At 41.5% G+C, this 17264-nt stretch overlaps 3 protein-coding genes across 4 annotated transcripts in view; 1 reads left to right on the plus strand and 2 right to left on the minus strand.

The window, feature by feature from the left end:
• Positions 1 to 438: 438 nt before the first annotated feature.
• Positions 439 to 6926, minus strand: DNAAF10 (dynein axonemal assembly factor 10). The gene is made up of 8 exons (XM_053973987.1): positions 6712 to 6926; positions 5573 to 5673; positions 4400 to 4530; positions 3838 to 3939; positions 2983 to 3098; positions 2497 to 2631; positions 1641 to 1738; positions 439 to 915 (listed from the first exon to the last, which is right to left on the minus strand). The coding sequence occupies exons 1-8, from the start codon at positions 6901 to 6903 to the stop codon at positions 708 to 710; spliced, it is 1083 nt and encodes a 360-aa protein (XP_053829962.1). The 5' UTR covers positions 6904 to 6926; the 3' UTR covers positions 439 to 707.
• A 38-nt stretch (positions 6927 to 6964) lies between these two features.
• On the plus strand, positions 6965 to 13017 carry PNO1 (partner of NOB1 homolog). Its single transcript, XM_053973988.1, has 7 exons — positions 6965 to 7163; positions 7250 to 7399; positions 9006 to 9089; positions 11048 to 11108; positions 11591 to 11708; positions 12228 to 12298; positions 12750 to 13017. The coding sequence occupies exons 1-7, from the start codon at positions 6999 to 7001 to the stop codon at positions 12815 to 12817; spliced, it is 717 nt and encodes a 238-aa protein (XP_053829963.1). The 5' UTR covers positions 6965 to 6998; the 3' UTR covers positions 12818 to 13017.
• Positions 13018 to 14430: 1413 nt separating this feature from the next.
• Positions 14431 to 17264, minus strand: part of PPP3R1 (protein phosphatase 3 regulatory subunit B, alpha) — a 37992-nt gene continuing 35158 nt past the window's right edge. For both annotated transcript variants that reach the window (XM_053974191.1, XM_053974192.1), the window contains one exon: positions 14431 to 16600. In XM_053974191.1, the coding sequence (XP_053830166.1) occupies positions 16553 to 16600 (48 nt within the window). In that variant the 3' untranslated portion in view covers positions 14431 to 16552. The remainder of the gene's footprint in view (positions 16601 to 17264) is intronic.

The raw sequence follows: 17264 nt of genomic DNA on the forward strand, positions 1-17264 counted from the left end.
TTGAATGATATACTTTGTTCATATTAAGAAAACACTACATGTAATTTTATTTGTAGAATATCAAGTTGAAAACAGATATAAAAACAACAGAACATATAAACTTAATAGGAAACCCAACTAAAATAATAAAACAGTGCATTTTGCTCGATAGTTTAATTTCAGTATGATCTTCAATAAAAATCTCACTCCTTTAAACCTGAGTATTTTAGCCTTTGTTATTGTTTCTCTATTGTAATAAAGAATCCTAAGTCACTTTAACAAACATTCTAATTAATAAATCCAGTAACACAACAAGTTTCTGTACAAGTTCCCACTGCATGAATGAACATGGACAACACTATATATAATAAAGCCAAACCATTTAACAAGTGTGAAGAGATTTGCACTATGAATAAACTGAACACAAACCCAAGTGAACTCTGAAATTACAGAGCTGTGTTAACACAAAGGCACATTTTATTTTCAGTGTAAATTCACATTTCTACAAGGTTAAATTTTGTGCCCAGGCAACTTCAAGTCATCACAGCACAATCAGCCAAACAACTCTGATTGCACATATCTGAACTTTCAATAGAAAAATCTGGCTTCTATTTCTTTAATCCAGTTTTATTAAAGAAGAAATTAAATTAGAAATAGAAGGGCTCCCCCTCCCATATTTACAGACTGCAAACTATATTGCTTTCTCATCAGAAATTCTAGTTTTCTTGTCAAATTTTGTTAAGCTTTGTAACTATCAGCACCCTCACAGTTTGGTCAAAAGACCCACAGACACAAAGTCCCTTCTTGTCAGGGCTCCAGTCCAGGCTAGAGATGGGCTGTGTTGACAGAGTCACATTTTGCAAGAGACTAAGAGACCCTGCCACCCCCATCTCAGATCCTTCCGAATCCTTCTTCGAGCGCTGGGCTGGGTACTCACTGCCAAGGAGAAAATTAAACAAAAACACCTACTTAGAAATGCATTGATACAAACACATCATCATCATCCTCTTTATTTCCTGCTCTACAGATAAGGCAAATAAATGTCTTAGAAGTAGTGAATAATCAAATCCAGCTGTATCTACGCTGCATACTTTAGTAGACATTTCATGAAAGAAAAAAGGAGGTGGGAAATTTTGAATCCTGACACCCCTATCCTATAGCTCTTCACTTTTTAACTGGTTGGCTTTTACCACAGCCAGAAAAATTTCATCACAACTATGCTTCTGAAACTTAATGCACCAACTTCATTGCATTTAGGACAAATAAATTATTTTTCCATTTAATGTAAGAAAATGTAAACATAAGAATGATTAAGTCAAGGCTTTCAATATTCTTCTCAGATGTAACTGCTACCATATTAGAATTTTAAGATACCCATTTTTTTCCATTTATCACCTTGTTAACCAAGGATATAATTAGATCTTCATTACATGAAGACAACAAGGGCAAAATTCACCTGTGCTGTAACATTCTCTTAGGGATTAATTCAAGATTCCAGATCAAGCACTGAAATCACCCTCTCTACTGCATTTGTAAGCAATAATTTTAACTAGATACTCTGAGGTTGAAAGCAGGAGCCCACTCATCATTTTCAGGAAGATTCTTTCTTAAAACATTAAATGGTTGGTTTCTTACTCCTGGCTGGAGAAGTGATCACTTACTATTTCCAGAGATGAAGGCTCCCAGATCCTCCACTTGTCATAAATATATCTCTGTTCTGTGGCAGGTGCCGAACCTGCCAAATGGTTGATTTTTGTGCCTAATAAAAAGAAATCAGCATTGTACAGAAGTCATTTGGAGATGAATTTCATAGGAAAGGACACAGAATGTTAAAACAGAGATCACTTGTATGAAAAGAGCCCAGCCTTCCCAAAGTGGATAGTTAATTTCACTGTATGCTATCTCTTAAAATCATTACTGGAAGGGAATATATTACAAACACTCTGCAAACACAACACACAGTCAACAACTCAAACCTCATCCAGGGCACTAAGATCATACAGCAACAGAAATCACTTAGGGAAAAACCCCAGCACATCCTCTGACTCAATGTATATCTGTCTGCAAATGTCCACAAGGAAAAGCTTAAATGCACTAAATGAACAACAAATGCTGTTTTCACATTTTACCTCAAAATTATTTATAAAAAAATAAAAATAAATTTATTGTTTTATTCTGTAAAAAAATTCTTTGATTCAGAACAAAGAACCTCCAACACTTTATCTGCTTTGAATGATAACATGGAAAATACTAAGAGATACTAAGTTGAAACTCAGCCTTTTCTAAAAAAAAAACCAAAAAAAACCAAAAAAAAAAAAAAAAGAAAAAAACCCCCAAAAAAACCCCCAAAAACACCACAAAACAAAACAACAAAAACAACACCAAAAAAAAACCAAAACAAAAAAATTATGAAGTAACCTGGGCATTTCTTACATATTTGTACTACACCTGTAGTAATTTGACAGCATGAATTTAGAAAGTTTGTCTCTTATTAAGAAATTCTCAGCCTCCCCATACCTTCTCTGAAACAGAAGCAAAACCTTTGGTTGGATGCTGAGTTCTCATATCAAAAACATGGAATTTTCCCTCAAGCGATGTTGCCACCAGCTTATTCATATTTATATCTTTTCTGTCAAACTCCACACTGCAAACCTGGATACAAAACAAAATAAATTCAGTCTTGTAATTTAATCATTGTTAAAAAAAAATGGGTGTTTTATGATTTGTAAATATGTACTAATCATTGGTTATTTCCACAATAATATCACCATCAAACAGGAAATAAGTATGTTGTATCTGAAAACATTAATCCACTGAAAAAACACCCCATCCTGTCCTGATCAAGAATGTGAGGGGTACAACTTGCTGAACCTAAGGAAAATTATTCCTTGGTACAATCTCAGCAGAAACATCTTCTGGGTAAGTTTCACACAGAAAGAGTCCTTTTAATTTTTCCATCCTACATAGGAGCTGGAATGAAAAACACTTTTATGATTTCCTTACCCCATTCTTAATGTTGGTCTCCCATCGTAGTGACATGGTTTTTAAGTCAAACAATTTAATGTCCCCATTGTCATATCCGGCACATACAACACGTTCCTCTTGATTGTAAGCATTGCCTGGACACAGAGGGAGAATTAACCAGAAAACACAAAACCTCTTTAGCCTGTAAATTTCAGAAGTCCCAGGCCTGCAGTTTCAACTTCCATTTATACCACAACAACAAAAAGTTGTTTGGATATTAAGATGCAGTGAAGCGGATAGTTTTCAAACTTGAAGGGTCCGGAAAAAATCTTGTGTGGGACAAAAGCAGCTTTGCTCTCTCCAAAGAAAATGCAGAGCTCCCACCAAGCATTGCTGTTTTCTTTAATTGGCTCTTAAGCTTCAAGGGCCTTCTCTTAAATTAACTCCTTAATGCTTGGTAGCTGCAACCACACTACAACAGTGGTGAGTTCCCTGTACATGGTAACATTTGCACTCCTTCCGGACCACACAGCTAGATACACTGTTTTTACACTTCCAGGCACATAAATAAAGCTTGCACAGCTTATCTGTGAAACCATAGAATCATCAAATCATTTAGGTTGGAAAAGACCTTCAAGATGATCAAGTCCAACTACAAACGGTGACCAAAAGCGTTTAGAGAATGAGTCCAAAACCTAACTATCACAAACCCACAAAACTGGTTTATTTTGAAGACAAAAAACCCCACACATAAATTTAGCAGTGTAGAAAAGCAAAACCTGCTACTTATGCATCCATACAAAATAAAGTATTCCATAACATCCTGAAATACATTGACAATCATCAAAACACCTTCATGTGAGAGGGCGGAATGGTCATAATCTGATCATTTACCAAATGCCACAGTCCAGCAGTCCCTCTTGCTCTCCCCCTGTACAGGTTCCATACTAGCCACAGGAGTGTCATTCTGCCTTGGGTCCCACACCTTCACAGTTCCTGGGAAAGAAAGACAATATATTTTGTATTAGGAATACAGTCATACTGTCTTCACCTTCCCAGGAAAGCCCTTTGCTTTTCATCCTAATCATTCAAAAGACAAGAACAACTCTTTCAATTCTACCAAGCCTCCAAGTTTTGTGGATATAAGAAAGAACCACAAAACCAAACAGAAACAGAGTGAAAGCATTTGTTAAGGATGTATTTTCTCTAGCTGATATTTTGCATTTATCATGGTTTGTGTTCCTTCTGTCTCATGCCCAGTGACAACAGTACCTTTTGCTTATCTGTGGCTTCTAGAAGAATTAGGAAAAATCAGTCCCAAGCAAGATTCAAAAGACAGTGTACAAAGAACTAGTTGCAACAGCTTGTAACTAGTTCAGATGGCAGACTGTGCCCTGCCATCAAGAGCTTGCAGGCTCAGAGGAACTGGGAAGACTTGCAGAGTTCACTAACTCACCATCTCGACTGCCAGTCACAATTTCTGGTGCACCTTCCCCAATTCCTAAGCCACCTACACCATCTATACTGTTTATGATTTCCTTATGACCTTTCACAGAATACACTGGTATTTCAGGAGCTTCTAAATTCCTAGGCAAGAAAGAAAAAAAACAGAAAACATGGCATTTTTCCTTGACACTCAGGATTTGTATAAAAATGAAAGGAAACTTGAGCACAAATCATAAAAGCTCAGATTACCAGTGAGAACAAATATGGATATCACCACTAAGAACCATGAGTCTTTGTTTGATTCCTTCTTTGGCTACTGCTTTGGACTGCTCCAAAAGATTTTGCTCTGTTCTGGACCTCCCTGTTTGTAAAGGCAGTTGTGGGATTCACCACAGCAATCACTCAGACCCAGTTTTACATGCTGGGCTCAAAAATGAATCACACTACAGATCAAGATTGTCCAAGTATCTTTACTTTCAGTAGGTCTATAAAATAACTTGATTCATTGATCCTCACCTAGCTCTGACTACTGCTCTCTAACTTCAGTGAATATTGTATCCAGCCCTAAGTTTTATGGTTCTTTCCCACTGCTTCCCATTCTTTGAGAATCCTTCAGAATTTTATTTTACATTTCAGCTAGTAACTGTTTGTGTAATTCTTGCTATTCCAACAAGAACCAGTAGTTCCTTGACACAGGGCAATGAAAGAATGATAATAAAAAATCCCCTTTTAACACTACTACTTTATTTGATCATAAATTTACCTAGACATTACTTACACCAATAATTCAGGGACCTAGAGGAAACATTTGAAATGTCAAGATTGAAAATATATATTTAATCTAGACATGAAATTTAGGTTGAACACAACCTCTTGTTTGTACTCATGCATCCAAATATGGATGTCCTTTTCACAGGCCAACCTCAGAGAACTTTAACAGGTTTTTGTAGCTGCACACAGAAGATGGGAGTGAAGCAGCACTGAATTAAACACAGTGCAGAATTCTGTGTTGTTTCTACAAAACAGGCACGTTCCAAATACAGTAGCCAGCAAAGCTTGCACTGGGTCTCAACCACGGGCAGCATGGAGAGCATCTCATGCAAAATCCACAAACAGAAACCTCTGTTGAGACAGACATGGACAACATCAAGTGAAAATCCTTCCAGAGAATATCTGTGCTTACCATATGTTAAGGTTTCCATCGAAATCTCCTGTAGCTAAGTATCTTTGCTGCAGAGATGTAGCACCAAAAGTTCCACATTTTATAGGTTTGGGCTTTTCGATCTTTTAAAGAAAGGAAATGTCTGTGTCAGCACATGGGAAAGGCAAAAACACCCACAGGCCACAGAGATGTCAGGAGTGCACAGAGGCAAGTGTCAGCAAAGCACACATGGGATATTTGGTGCAGAATGCTATCAAGATGCTATTGAAGGCAAGCTGCAGTTTGAGTTTAGTCCTTGTGCACAGAACAGCAGAGGGCCCAGGTTGCAGGTCTGGAAGAAAACACTTTGCTTGTGGCCTAGTGGGGCCTTATGCACCTGAGGAACTGCTGCCTTCAGAAGTGAGCACTCAGTGGCCAATCTGAGAGAAAAAAACAACCAAACAAAAAAGCAAGCAACCAAACAACCAGCCAAAAAAACACCCCAAAACCCAATCAAAAACCCAACCAGCCAACCTAAAACACCAACAAAAAAAAACCAAAAAACAAAACAAAACAAAAAACACACAAAAAAAACCAAAACCACAAAAAAAACCACAAAGAACCCACAAAACAAACAAACAAACAAACGAAAAAAACACCCCCAAAAAGCCAAACGAAGGCAGAAACCAGAAATCCATAACACAACACATAAAAACAACGTACAAAACACAGCAGGAAACAAAATCAGTGAATCACAGCCTCAGTCAGGTTGAAAAAGACCCCTGAGATGGTCGAGTCCAACCTATGACCGGCCACTACCTTGTCAACTAAACCATGGCACTGACCGCCAAACCCAGTCTTTCCTTAAACATCTCCAGGGACGGTGAGCCCATCACCTCCCTGGGCAGCCCATTCCAATGTGTAATCACCCCTTCTGTGAGGAAATTCTTCCTAAAGTCGAACCGAAACCTCAGCGGCTGAGGTTCTATCAGTAGCTGCCCGGGAGAAGAGACAGGCTCCCACCCGGCTACAACCTTTCAGGGAGCTGTGGAGAGCGGTGAGGGTACCCCTTACCAAGGAACGACAGCGTACCAGCGAATCAGCACATTTAACACGCAAATCAGCTCCTGGTTTTTATCCCCGGGCTCTGGACAAGCCGTTCCCGAGGGGACGGCGCTCACCTCCCGCAGCAGCTCCAGACGGGCTCCGTGCAGCTCGTACAGCTGGAGGACGCCGGTGCCGCGGGCGGCGCTGCCCAGGCACAGCAGGCGGGCGCTGCGGGGCACCCACTTGCAATCGAACACGGTGTAGCTCAGCGCCTGCTGGACGTGCGACACCACCTGCGGCCGCTCGGCTCCCAGCACCGCCGACATCCCGCGCCGCTCCCGCCCCCGCCCCGGCGGCTGCGGCGGAAGCGCCCGCCGGCCCCTTCCGGCGGGAGCCGCACCACGTGTGCTCCGCGGCCGGCATGGAGACCGCGGGCGGCGGCTTCACCAGCGTCGTGTCCCGGCGGGGCCGGAGGAAGCGGCGGGCGGGCGGCGAGGAGCCGGCGGCGGGAGCCGCCATGGACACGGCGGAGCCGAGGCCCAGCAAGCGGCCGGCCTTCCCGCCCGTGGCCGCCGAGGCGCTCGGGGTACGCGGGGCGCTGGGGAAATGCCGGCCGGCCCCGGGTCTCCGCCGCCCCCCGCCTCACGGCCCGCTCTGTCTCGCCCCCGGCAGGTTGGGAAAGGTGAGCTGAGGAAGATCCCTGTGCCGGCCAACAGGTACACGCCGCTTAAGGAGAACTGGATGAAGATATTCACGCCCATTGTGGAGCATCTGCAGCTTCAAATCAGGTTCAACTTGAAAACGAGGAATGTTGAGATCAAGGTAAGGGGAGCAACTTCTGCGGCCTTCCCCGGTAAGGGAAGGCTGTGTGCAGACCTCGTAGCGCCTTCCCTGTCTGGAGGGGCTCCAAGGAAGCTGGAGAGGGGCTCTTTGTCAGGAACTGTAGTGACAGGACGAGGAGTTACGTCTACGGATTGAAAGAGGGGAAGTTTAGTTTGGATGTTGGGGAGAATTTTTTTACTGTGAGAGTGGTGAGACACTGGAACAGGTTGCCCGGGACTACCCCAGCCCTGGCAGTGTTCAAAGCAGGCTGGATAAGGCCTTGAGCAGCCTGGTTTAGTGACAGGTGTCCCGTGGGACTAGATGGGACTAGATGATCTTACGGTCCACTCCAACCCCTTACCATTCTATGATTCTGCCTCCTGAAAAGGAGGGCTTCTCCTCATGGGTGTTCTCGGTCCACAGGTTAAAGACTAGAGAAGTCGTAAATCCCATATAATGCTTGGAACAATGGAAACTCTGGGGTGTCACCTCCCCGGGGACCACATCTGGCAATTACTGCTTAGAACAAGTAGTTACTGCACATAAAATCCAAAACTACAGATCTGTTCCAGAAGGAGCCAGCAGAAGCTGGGGGAGTGTCCAGTTTTTGTAGGAGAAAGTTGTGTACTATAGAAAGTTATGTACATTAAAGAAGAATTTTCACCTGTGTCTTAGATTCGATTTTGTAATTCAGTGTTTTCTGGCTATTTAAGGTTACCAAATACTGACCTGACAGTAAACAGTATCTTATAAGGGGGCACTGAATCTCCTAATGCCTTTGTTTGTGGCAGATGATAAGCGCCCATAGTTTAATAGCATGTGATTTTTCTTTAGTGGATTGCACTGGAATACCTTAGGGCACAGACACCAGTATAAACCTGTAAATCTTGTAGATGCTCATTCTTTATCCTTATTCCTCCTGAGGAATGTTCACACCAGGAGTTTTTAAGGGCATATCTAAAGTTTTGACATACGACTCACTGTATTAGCAACACTGACATATGAGATCTTCCAATGTAATAGTGAAAATACAACAGGAATTTTGCTTCCTAACCATGAAATGTTACCACAAGTTTGATGGCAGGAATTGGAGGAAAGGTGACAGAATTATCTGTTATTTACTTTACTTCCTAGAAATAACCTCAGGGGAAAGGTAGGGAAGAGCAGGAACTCCTGCAGTTTCACTCAATAACTGTGCAGGAGAAAACCCTGGAATTTTAACACCACCTTTTGATATGAAATGATGTCTGATGAAAAACAAGGTAGTTTTGTTCTTAAGCAAGCTGATTTCATTTTGCTCATATCTATCATGAATATAAAACTTCGAAATGAATTTCATTCATCTGCTAAGGCATATTTAGAATATTGTCATCAGAATAACTCTCCTGCCATCACCATCCTTCTCTTTTTCCTGCTGTTTGCTGCTGCAGGTTAGTTTGTGTTGGTTTTGGGTTTTCTCCACCAAAGGAGTTCTACTCAGTCAGTGGTGGTGTGGATTTTCAGCAGCTTTTCTCTTCACTCCCCTCCAAGCACAGGCTGATCACTTTTAAGTTCTGCTCCTAACTTGCCTGGTCTTAATTTGCAAACATAACTTCTTGTCTTGCAGACTTGTCAAGAGACAAAGGATCTCAGTGCTCTGACGAAAGCAGCTGATTTTGTGAAAGCCTTTATACTTGGATTTCAAGTAGAGGTGAGTCTCCCAACAACCAGATTGTGAGATTGCTCCACTTTACTGACCTGTCCCTGGCCTCTCTGCAAATTACAGTAAGAAATAAAGAGAGAAAAATCCTTTGGTGGTTTTCTAGAAATCAGTGTTTTCTAGAAATTGTGACTGGAGTAGACATTTAGTTTCTTAAGATAATGCTGGATAAAACAGTAGCCTTCAAATGGCACATTAACAGAGAACATAGGTTGTGTGAGACAAGCATAAAGCTATAACCTCTCTCTGAGGTCCTCTGCACTGGTAGACTCTGCTCATTTTTCTTAAGCCCAGTCTGTGCAAAACTGTCAGAATCACAGAATTAACTAGGTCAGAAAAGATCTTTGAGATCATCAAATCCAACCTAAGACTTTATCAATTAAACCATGGCACTGAGTGTCACATCCAGTCATTTTTTAAACACCTCCAGGGATGGTGACTCTATCAGCTCCCTGGGAAGCCCATCCAGTGCCCAGTCACTCTTTCTGTGAAGAACTTCTTCCTAATATCCAGCCTAAACTTCCCCTGGTGCAGTTTGAGACTGTGTCCTCTTGTCCTGTCGCTGGTTGCCTGGGAGGAGAGACCGACCCCCACCTGGCTACACCCTCCTTTCAGGCAGATGTAGAGTGATGAGGTCTCCCCTGAGTCTCCTTTTTTCCAGGCTGAGCCCCTCCAGCTCCCTCAATCACTTCTCATAGGACTTTTGTTCCAGATCCTTCATCAGCCTTGCTGCCCTTCTCTGGGCACATTCGAGCATCTAAAAGTCCTTCTTAAATCAGTGTGTCCAAAACAGTACTGGACATAATACTCAAGGTGTGGCCTAACCAGTGCCAAGTACAGGAGAAGAATGACTTCCCTGGTGCTGCTGGCCACACTGTCCCTGATACGGGCCAGCATGCCATTTGCTTTCTTGGCTGTGTGGGTACACTGCTGGCTTGTGTTCAGCCAGCTGTCAGCTGAACCCCCAGGTGCCTTTCTGCCTGGTTGCTGTCCCCAGCCTGTAGCTCTGCACGGGATTGTTGTGGCCAAAGTGTAGGACCCACAGAATCACAGAATAATGAGGTTGGAAGAGACCTCTAAGATCATCATATGCCCTAACACCTCAACTAGACTATAGCACCAAGTGCCATGTCCAGTCTTTTTTTAAACACATCCAGAGATGGTGATTCCACCACCTCCCTGGGAAGACAATTCCAGTACTTTATTATTCTTTCGGTGAAAATTTTTTTCCTGATATTCAACCTGTACCTTCCCTGACATAGCTTGAGGCTGTGTCCTCGTGTTCTGTCAGTGCTGCCTGGTGGAAGAGACCGACCCCCAGCTGTCTACAGCCTCCCTTCAGGAAGTTTAGAGAGCAATGAGGTCACCTCTAAGCCTCCTCTTCTCCAGGCTAAACAACCCCAGCTCCTTCAAACTTTCCTCATAGGGCTTGTGTTCCAAGCCCCTCACCAGCCTTGTTGCCCACCTCTGGACGTGGCACATGGACTTATTAAACCTTGTATTAATGGATTTGGCCCATCTATCCAGCCTGTCCAGGTCCCTCTGCAGAGCCCTCCCTGCCTCCAGCAGATCAACACTGGCACTTGCAGCTTGGTGTCATCTGCACATTTGCTGAAGGTGGACTCAATCCCCTCATCCAGACCATCAGTAGATACTAAATAGGACTGGGCCTGTTGGAGAAAACAAACCCATTGTTTTCAGTGTTGTAGGAGCTGCTCCTTGCTCTAGACCTGTACTGGATTCACTAGCACTGGGGAGGCAGGCTGAATTGCAGGGGCATCCAAACCTGTGTAGGGTTCTCTAAATGGAAATATTTGTATTGCTGTTGAAAAGAAGTGGATTTAACTTTAGTTGTTATTTGCTAGGTTGTGTGTATAAAGAGAACAGCAGCTTTGAGCTGTGTTACTGGAACAAAACAACTGCTGATAACAGATCTCCTGCTCTTTTAGGATGCCCTTGCTCTCATCAGATTAGACGATCTTTTTCTAGAGTCATTTGAAGTTACAGATGGTGAGTATTTTCTGATGCAGCATTCAAGAAGTCATGTGTGTGTCCTGCTACTATGGATTTGTTTTCTTTTTTCCCCTGCTCCAATTTTATCACTTGCCCTCACAGATCAGGAAAGCCAGAAACATCTAATTTTATGTAGTACTGGGATTCCTTGGAGTTTCCTGTAGAGCAGGATCTAAACCTGACCTACTTCATTTCTACCAGTGTTAACTTAGTGACTTTGACTCTGTTTCCTCAACACAAAGTGCAGTGCCTTCCTCTGCAGTTCTAAAGGAGACTTCTGCGTGCCAGAAGCCCTATGTCAGCACTGGCTGCAGTGTGCACTAGCCAAAAAAAAGCTGAAATCCAGATGGATCTGTGTTGACCAGTGAAGTTGCTTTTGTAGTACTTGGCACGAATTGTTTCCAGCAACTTGACCAAGGGAAGCATTAACAGGAATACACACCACTGCTGTTACCCTGGGCATGCTATTCTCATTTCAGTCAAACCTTTGAAAGGAGATCATCTGTCAAGAGCAATAGGGAGAATAGCAGGGAAAGGTGGAAAAACCAAATTCACCATAGAAAATGTGACCAGGACACGCATCGTTCTTGCCGACACGTAAGTACAGACTGACTTTCTCCTTGGCAAAGCACGACCCCTCGGCTAACCCATGTCCTGTGCCAGAAACAAAGATAACTTAAATTTTATGAAACTGTTGTAGTAAGAAAAAATATTTAAGAGAATATTTTAATGAACACAAGTTATTTGACCTTTTGTTATGAGAATGACGGTGTCACCAGCACATCTAGAATTCAGTCACTCCCCACAGCATAAGAATTCCTTCTTATGAATAATCGAAGTTGAACTCACCAACACAGCAACGTTTTCCTCCTGAAGCTGCTACACTGTTAAATTTGCAAATGGTAAAATCTATTTTAAAGGGATTTCAAAGAGCACAAGTCTTATGTTACAGGTTTTGTGGGTTTCGGTTGGGTTTTTTTTTTGTTTACAAGTGTAGAAAATAAACTAGTACACTGATACAAAATTCTACATTTATATCTAACCTCCAATTCTCTATTAACTGTGCAATCTCTTTAAGTTACTTTCTGTTAACTACTGCTACTTTTCTTTTTACAGAAAAATTCATATTTTAGGATCTTTTCAGAACATTAAAATGGCACGAACAGCAATTTGCAATCTAATTTTAGGTAAGTCCTCTTATCTAATCTTCACTACATATGAATCTTGCAGTTTGAGAAACTGCTTTGTGGCTCTCACCCTCTTCCCTGTCCCGTCCACACCTACATTTGGAGGAAGTAGCTTGCTGGCAGTTGGCTTGTTGCTCTTATGAGAAAAATCTGGGGGAGAAGCAGGGACTCCAGGACTTGCTTTCTGGCTCCAAAACCCTCACCACATTGCAGAAAGATGTTCTGCATTTCGATTTAGCTGCAGCATTCCCTAAGGGGTCTCAAAAGCCAAAGGGAGCAACCCACTCTGAAAGCAAAGTTGAGCTCTGCACTTGCAGTAATATGGTGACTGACCTTGCCCATTCTTCTCACCCTTTGGCTTAGTTCTTCACTTTAACACAGGTGTGAGCACAACACATCCATTTTTGTGACAGATTGCGTTTCTTGACTAGATTTGTGCCTTCTTCTGCAGGAAGTCCTCCATCCAAAGTTTATGGCAATATTAGGGCAGTGGCCAGCAGAGCAGCTGAGAGGTTCTGAGCTGCACCACCAAGCACTGGGACTGGAAGTCCAGGTTCCTGGACACAGGAGAAGCCAAGAAGCCATCAGTTTTCTGCTGGATTTGGAAGCCCAGAAGAAAACCACAACTGTGTGTGCAGTCTGATTGACTTTGGACATGTGGTCTGATTTGAACATACCTAATGATTATGTCTAGTCATTAAAAGGGGTTTTAAATTGTGTCTATATCAAAAGTCCATGATTTTACTTAACAGCCTGCTTAGTTATGGATTTTCTGAACATCAGACTTAAGAGGCTGCTTCTTCAGAAAGCCTTGGTGTTTAATGTTTTGATTTATAAGCACATATCATGGTTTAGTATCTTCCTGAAAGGAGGAGTCAACTGGAATACAGAGTTCAATGGCAGGCTGTCCACTGAGTCTCTGCTGCTGCTGGAACAATGCATCACATGAAAAGAGTAAGATGAAGGGGTAAATAACACATTTGAACTGAATCCTGAATCTGCACACACAGAGATTTATTAATTCATAAAAATAATCTGTAAGGACATCCTAGTGAAGCCAAGAGCCACCAGGTTAAGCACTTTCCAGTGTACCAGAGCACCAACAACTCTAAGGTCCTGTGTGTCTCCTTAAAATGTTACATAAGTAGCATAATGCAACAAAAGTGGGGGGAGAAATTAGAGTGACCAGTCCTGGTATGATTTAAAAATGGAGCCTCTTCTCCTAAACCTGCTAGGCCACCTTCTGTAAAGTGTCTTGCAAAATATATCAGTTCAGGTTTGGGAATGAAAACAAACTGAAATAACAATATCAAACACACAAGCGAATTGAGTAAGCATTTAGGTCAATGTCCAAGTTTCCAGAACAGCACTTCACAGTATGAGATTATCACTACAGCCAAATTGAGTCAAGCCTTCAGTCTTGAGTAGATTTAAGACTTGCTGGAGTTACCTCAGCACACACAGTTTAGCAGTCTGAGCGATACAGGGGACGGTGTGTGCATTCTGAGCAGCTCCAGGCACACCTACCTGCTCACTATGTTTTCTGTTCCTTGGCTGCTTATGGCATTTACTTCAATTAGCCTGAAAGATAAAGGACAGTGAGGCAAGAGCACACAAAATTGATGATTATCCTAAATTAGGTGCATACCAACACTGACCCAAAGCAGCAGAGGGGAGAGGGCAGCACGCAGAAGGTCCAAATACCTGCCCCCCACAAAGAGCACAGCACAGAGCTGCTGTGAAGGGCACACCTGAGCAAGGAGGGCTGGTGTCATCAATACAAAGCTCAGACATTTTCTGAGACATGAACTGCCTTTTATTCTCCACCTACACTAGTGTTAGGGGCGGGGGGGTTACTTTGTTTTTTAAAACCACTTTCCACAGGGATTTCAAATGAAGTAGGTTATCCACTTTGAATGTTTAGCAAAGAGACCCAAGTGTGCCATTAAACAACCTCAACGTGTCTTGAAACACTGAAATGGGCCCTGGGAGTTTTCAGCAGACTGCACCCTCTGGAGTTTTTCAGTAAATCTTAATAATCAAGGAATGGACAAAAAAATATGAGCAAGTTTTCTTCAGAGCAAGGTGCAGAGGAAAGGAAGGTGAACAGGAAAGGTACTGAGCACCCCAGCTAAGGTTCAAATATTTTATTTTGTATTCATACAGTATGAAGGTTCTTATAGTTCCCACAATATATGATGTAGCATGCAGAGGAAAAACTAAACATTCAACATAAATCATTTTTCCCCACACAAACTGAAAAAAAAAAAACCTCATCCCTCCCCTTCCAGTCCCCCTAAGGAAATAACATTAGCACTAATTTCTATAATGCCAGCCAAGATATGCACAAGCAAGAAAAACTGAAAGCATTTGCTAAAATGTTTGTAACAAATACTTATGTACAAAAAATTCACAAAAGACTAATTCCCCCTTGAAGCAGAGCACATGGCAGTTGACACTGGAACAGATACAACCACTGGCTGGGATTATAAACCACGTACTGATCCAGAAGAAGAAAAAAGTTACATGTAATGGAGATTTTTGTTTTGAACATTAACATTTACCAAAGTTTGGCAACATTATCTTTTTAATTATGCAAATTATGTAAACAAGAGGAACATTTCAAATCGATCTACATGCAAAACTTCATGTCATGCAAGGACACTAAGCACCTGGATTTCTCTCTCACAGACAGAGCCCATGATGTGCAGCACTCAGTTGAAGGAACAGCTATGGCAGACAGGTGCTCGATTGAAGAGGTTCAGACAACCTGCACTTTCCACTGCTCATTATAAAACAATTTTTTTTTTTAAATAGAAAAACTACTATACAGGAAAGATGTGATGTCCTAAAAAATCTAGCAAACGTTTTTCTTCCAGCCAATAGTACCACTGCAGAAAAGGGAAGGGATGATATAAAGTTGTAAAACATGGCTCGCTACTTTTATATCACACAAATAGATCAAGTTACCTTCCATTACAAATTATGATATGGACAAATCTAGAAAAGAAAAAAAATTCTCCAGGAAAAGGACTGGAGAACTGCAAGAGGTATAAATTTAGATAGTGTGAAGTTTTCCTCCTCTATGGCATAGGTTAACAAGATTCCCCCCCTGTATGAATCATATATACATATATATATATAAAATATTACCAGTTATTTAGCTACCTGTAGTATTTTTTAAATGCAAGGGGGAAAACTATCATGGGTGAAACAACAGAATTTAAGTGGCGAGAACATTTTATAATCTAAGTACGTATAAAATAAGTAGATGGGAATCTTGCAGAGTTATGTTGATCCTAATTTCATTAAGCTAAGCACAAGAGAAAATCATGAATGCATCTACCACCTTAAGCAGCTGTATCTAAATTGAACCCAGAACAGCAGAGTTGTCTTGGCTTCAGGACAGCTGTAACTGCTCCCAATTCCTGGGTGACGGAATCTAACAGCCATCAAAGCATTCTGCAGTCACTATATGCACACGAGGACTAGTTCTTGGCAGTAGCATTAAACTATATTCTCATATTAAGTAGAACTGTACTAAGTTATTTAGCAAAGAGACACAGTCCCTGGTAATATATTAACAGGTATAAATAAACTTAGTCTCCCGTGTTACAAAAAAAAAAGTAATTAAGGTGATTTAATAAGAAGCAATGCTTTGTCAGCCATTCAATATATAGAAACATCTGAACAGTCACAGGAAAAGGAAAAGAGTTGACCTAAGACCCAGTTAAAACTTTACATTCTTCTACTATATATATAAAACTGTGTGAAATAAAAGTAAGGATGTATATCCATATATTGAACTGTTAATATTCTGCTTGGCACTTTGTACTCTAGTTTTGTTTCTGAGTCAAGTATATTAAATTAAAGCCCACCTAGCTACTACATATAGAAAGCTACATATATATCTATATATAAATACACACACACATATATATATATAGATAGATATTTCCTTGTTATAAAAGATGAAGAAAAATAAATTAAAAAGCCAACCCCTTCCCTTTCTCCGCCACACTGATATGCTCTTTCCATCTTTGCTGTCCTTCAGACTTTAAAGTGCTACACTGAGTTATTGAGAGAATAAAAGTTCAATAACACTTAGTTGGCTTCATGAGGCTCATGTTGGAAAATGTGGCTTCACAGAGAAAAATACTTCCATTTAAATACACAGAGAGCATTGCTGGACGTCTGGAGCAGATCTTCAGAGATGGAGAAGAAAGCAAAAGTGTTGGGTGGTGCCCTACAGAGTCACACATCTACGACCATCTTTTTGTGGATATCTAGGCCTCCTACAACCTGGGAGAAAAATAAAGTTCAGAAAGATGAGAATTGAAAATTAGCAAGCTGCAAAGAACACATTCAATAGATGCACTGAGGTCAATCACAGGCAGTACTTCCCTGGCCTCTCCAAACTGATGTACATTTTACAAGTACTGTGAGAGATGAAATTAATTATGTACAAACCAAGGTAGTTCAGTACACTTAGTACAATTCACACGCTCAAGGGCCTGAAAACCAGTGCAAATAACACCATTCTGGCATTCCTCTCATTCTGGCATTCCTCTCCATCTCATAATATGACCTTGTAGTATGTTTGTGCATGCTAAATAAAATGGTGACTTCTAAAACACCCTGTAAAACTGTGAACCTTCCCAGGAAAAGGAAAGGGCCTTAGGAACAGCAGCAGGATTTCTGACAGAACACACACCCAGGAAAGAATTACCCGTGTTCACAGGGGTGTGATCCATGCAGAGCAGAGGGAAAAGGAAAGGTGCCATGTCAGAGGAACATTTGATAATGCAGGAACAAAATTCAAAGGCCAAATGGTACATGCCAAAGACAACAAATTAAAAAACGTTTTTGTAGATACATGGCACCAGATTAAGAGAGGGTAAAATGCAAGAAAAATAATAAGATGTTGTAGAACTGAAAAGCATCTTCACATGAGGTCAACAAAAAC

Source organism: Vidua macroura, chromosome 3 (assembly GCF_024509145.1).
Source record: "Vidua macroura isolate BioBank_ID:100142 chromosome 3, ASM2450914v1, whole genome shotgun sequence".
Taxonomy (NCBI): domain Eukaryota; kingdom Metazoa; phylum Chordata; class Aves; order Passeriformes; family Viduidae; genus Vidua; species Vidua macroura.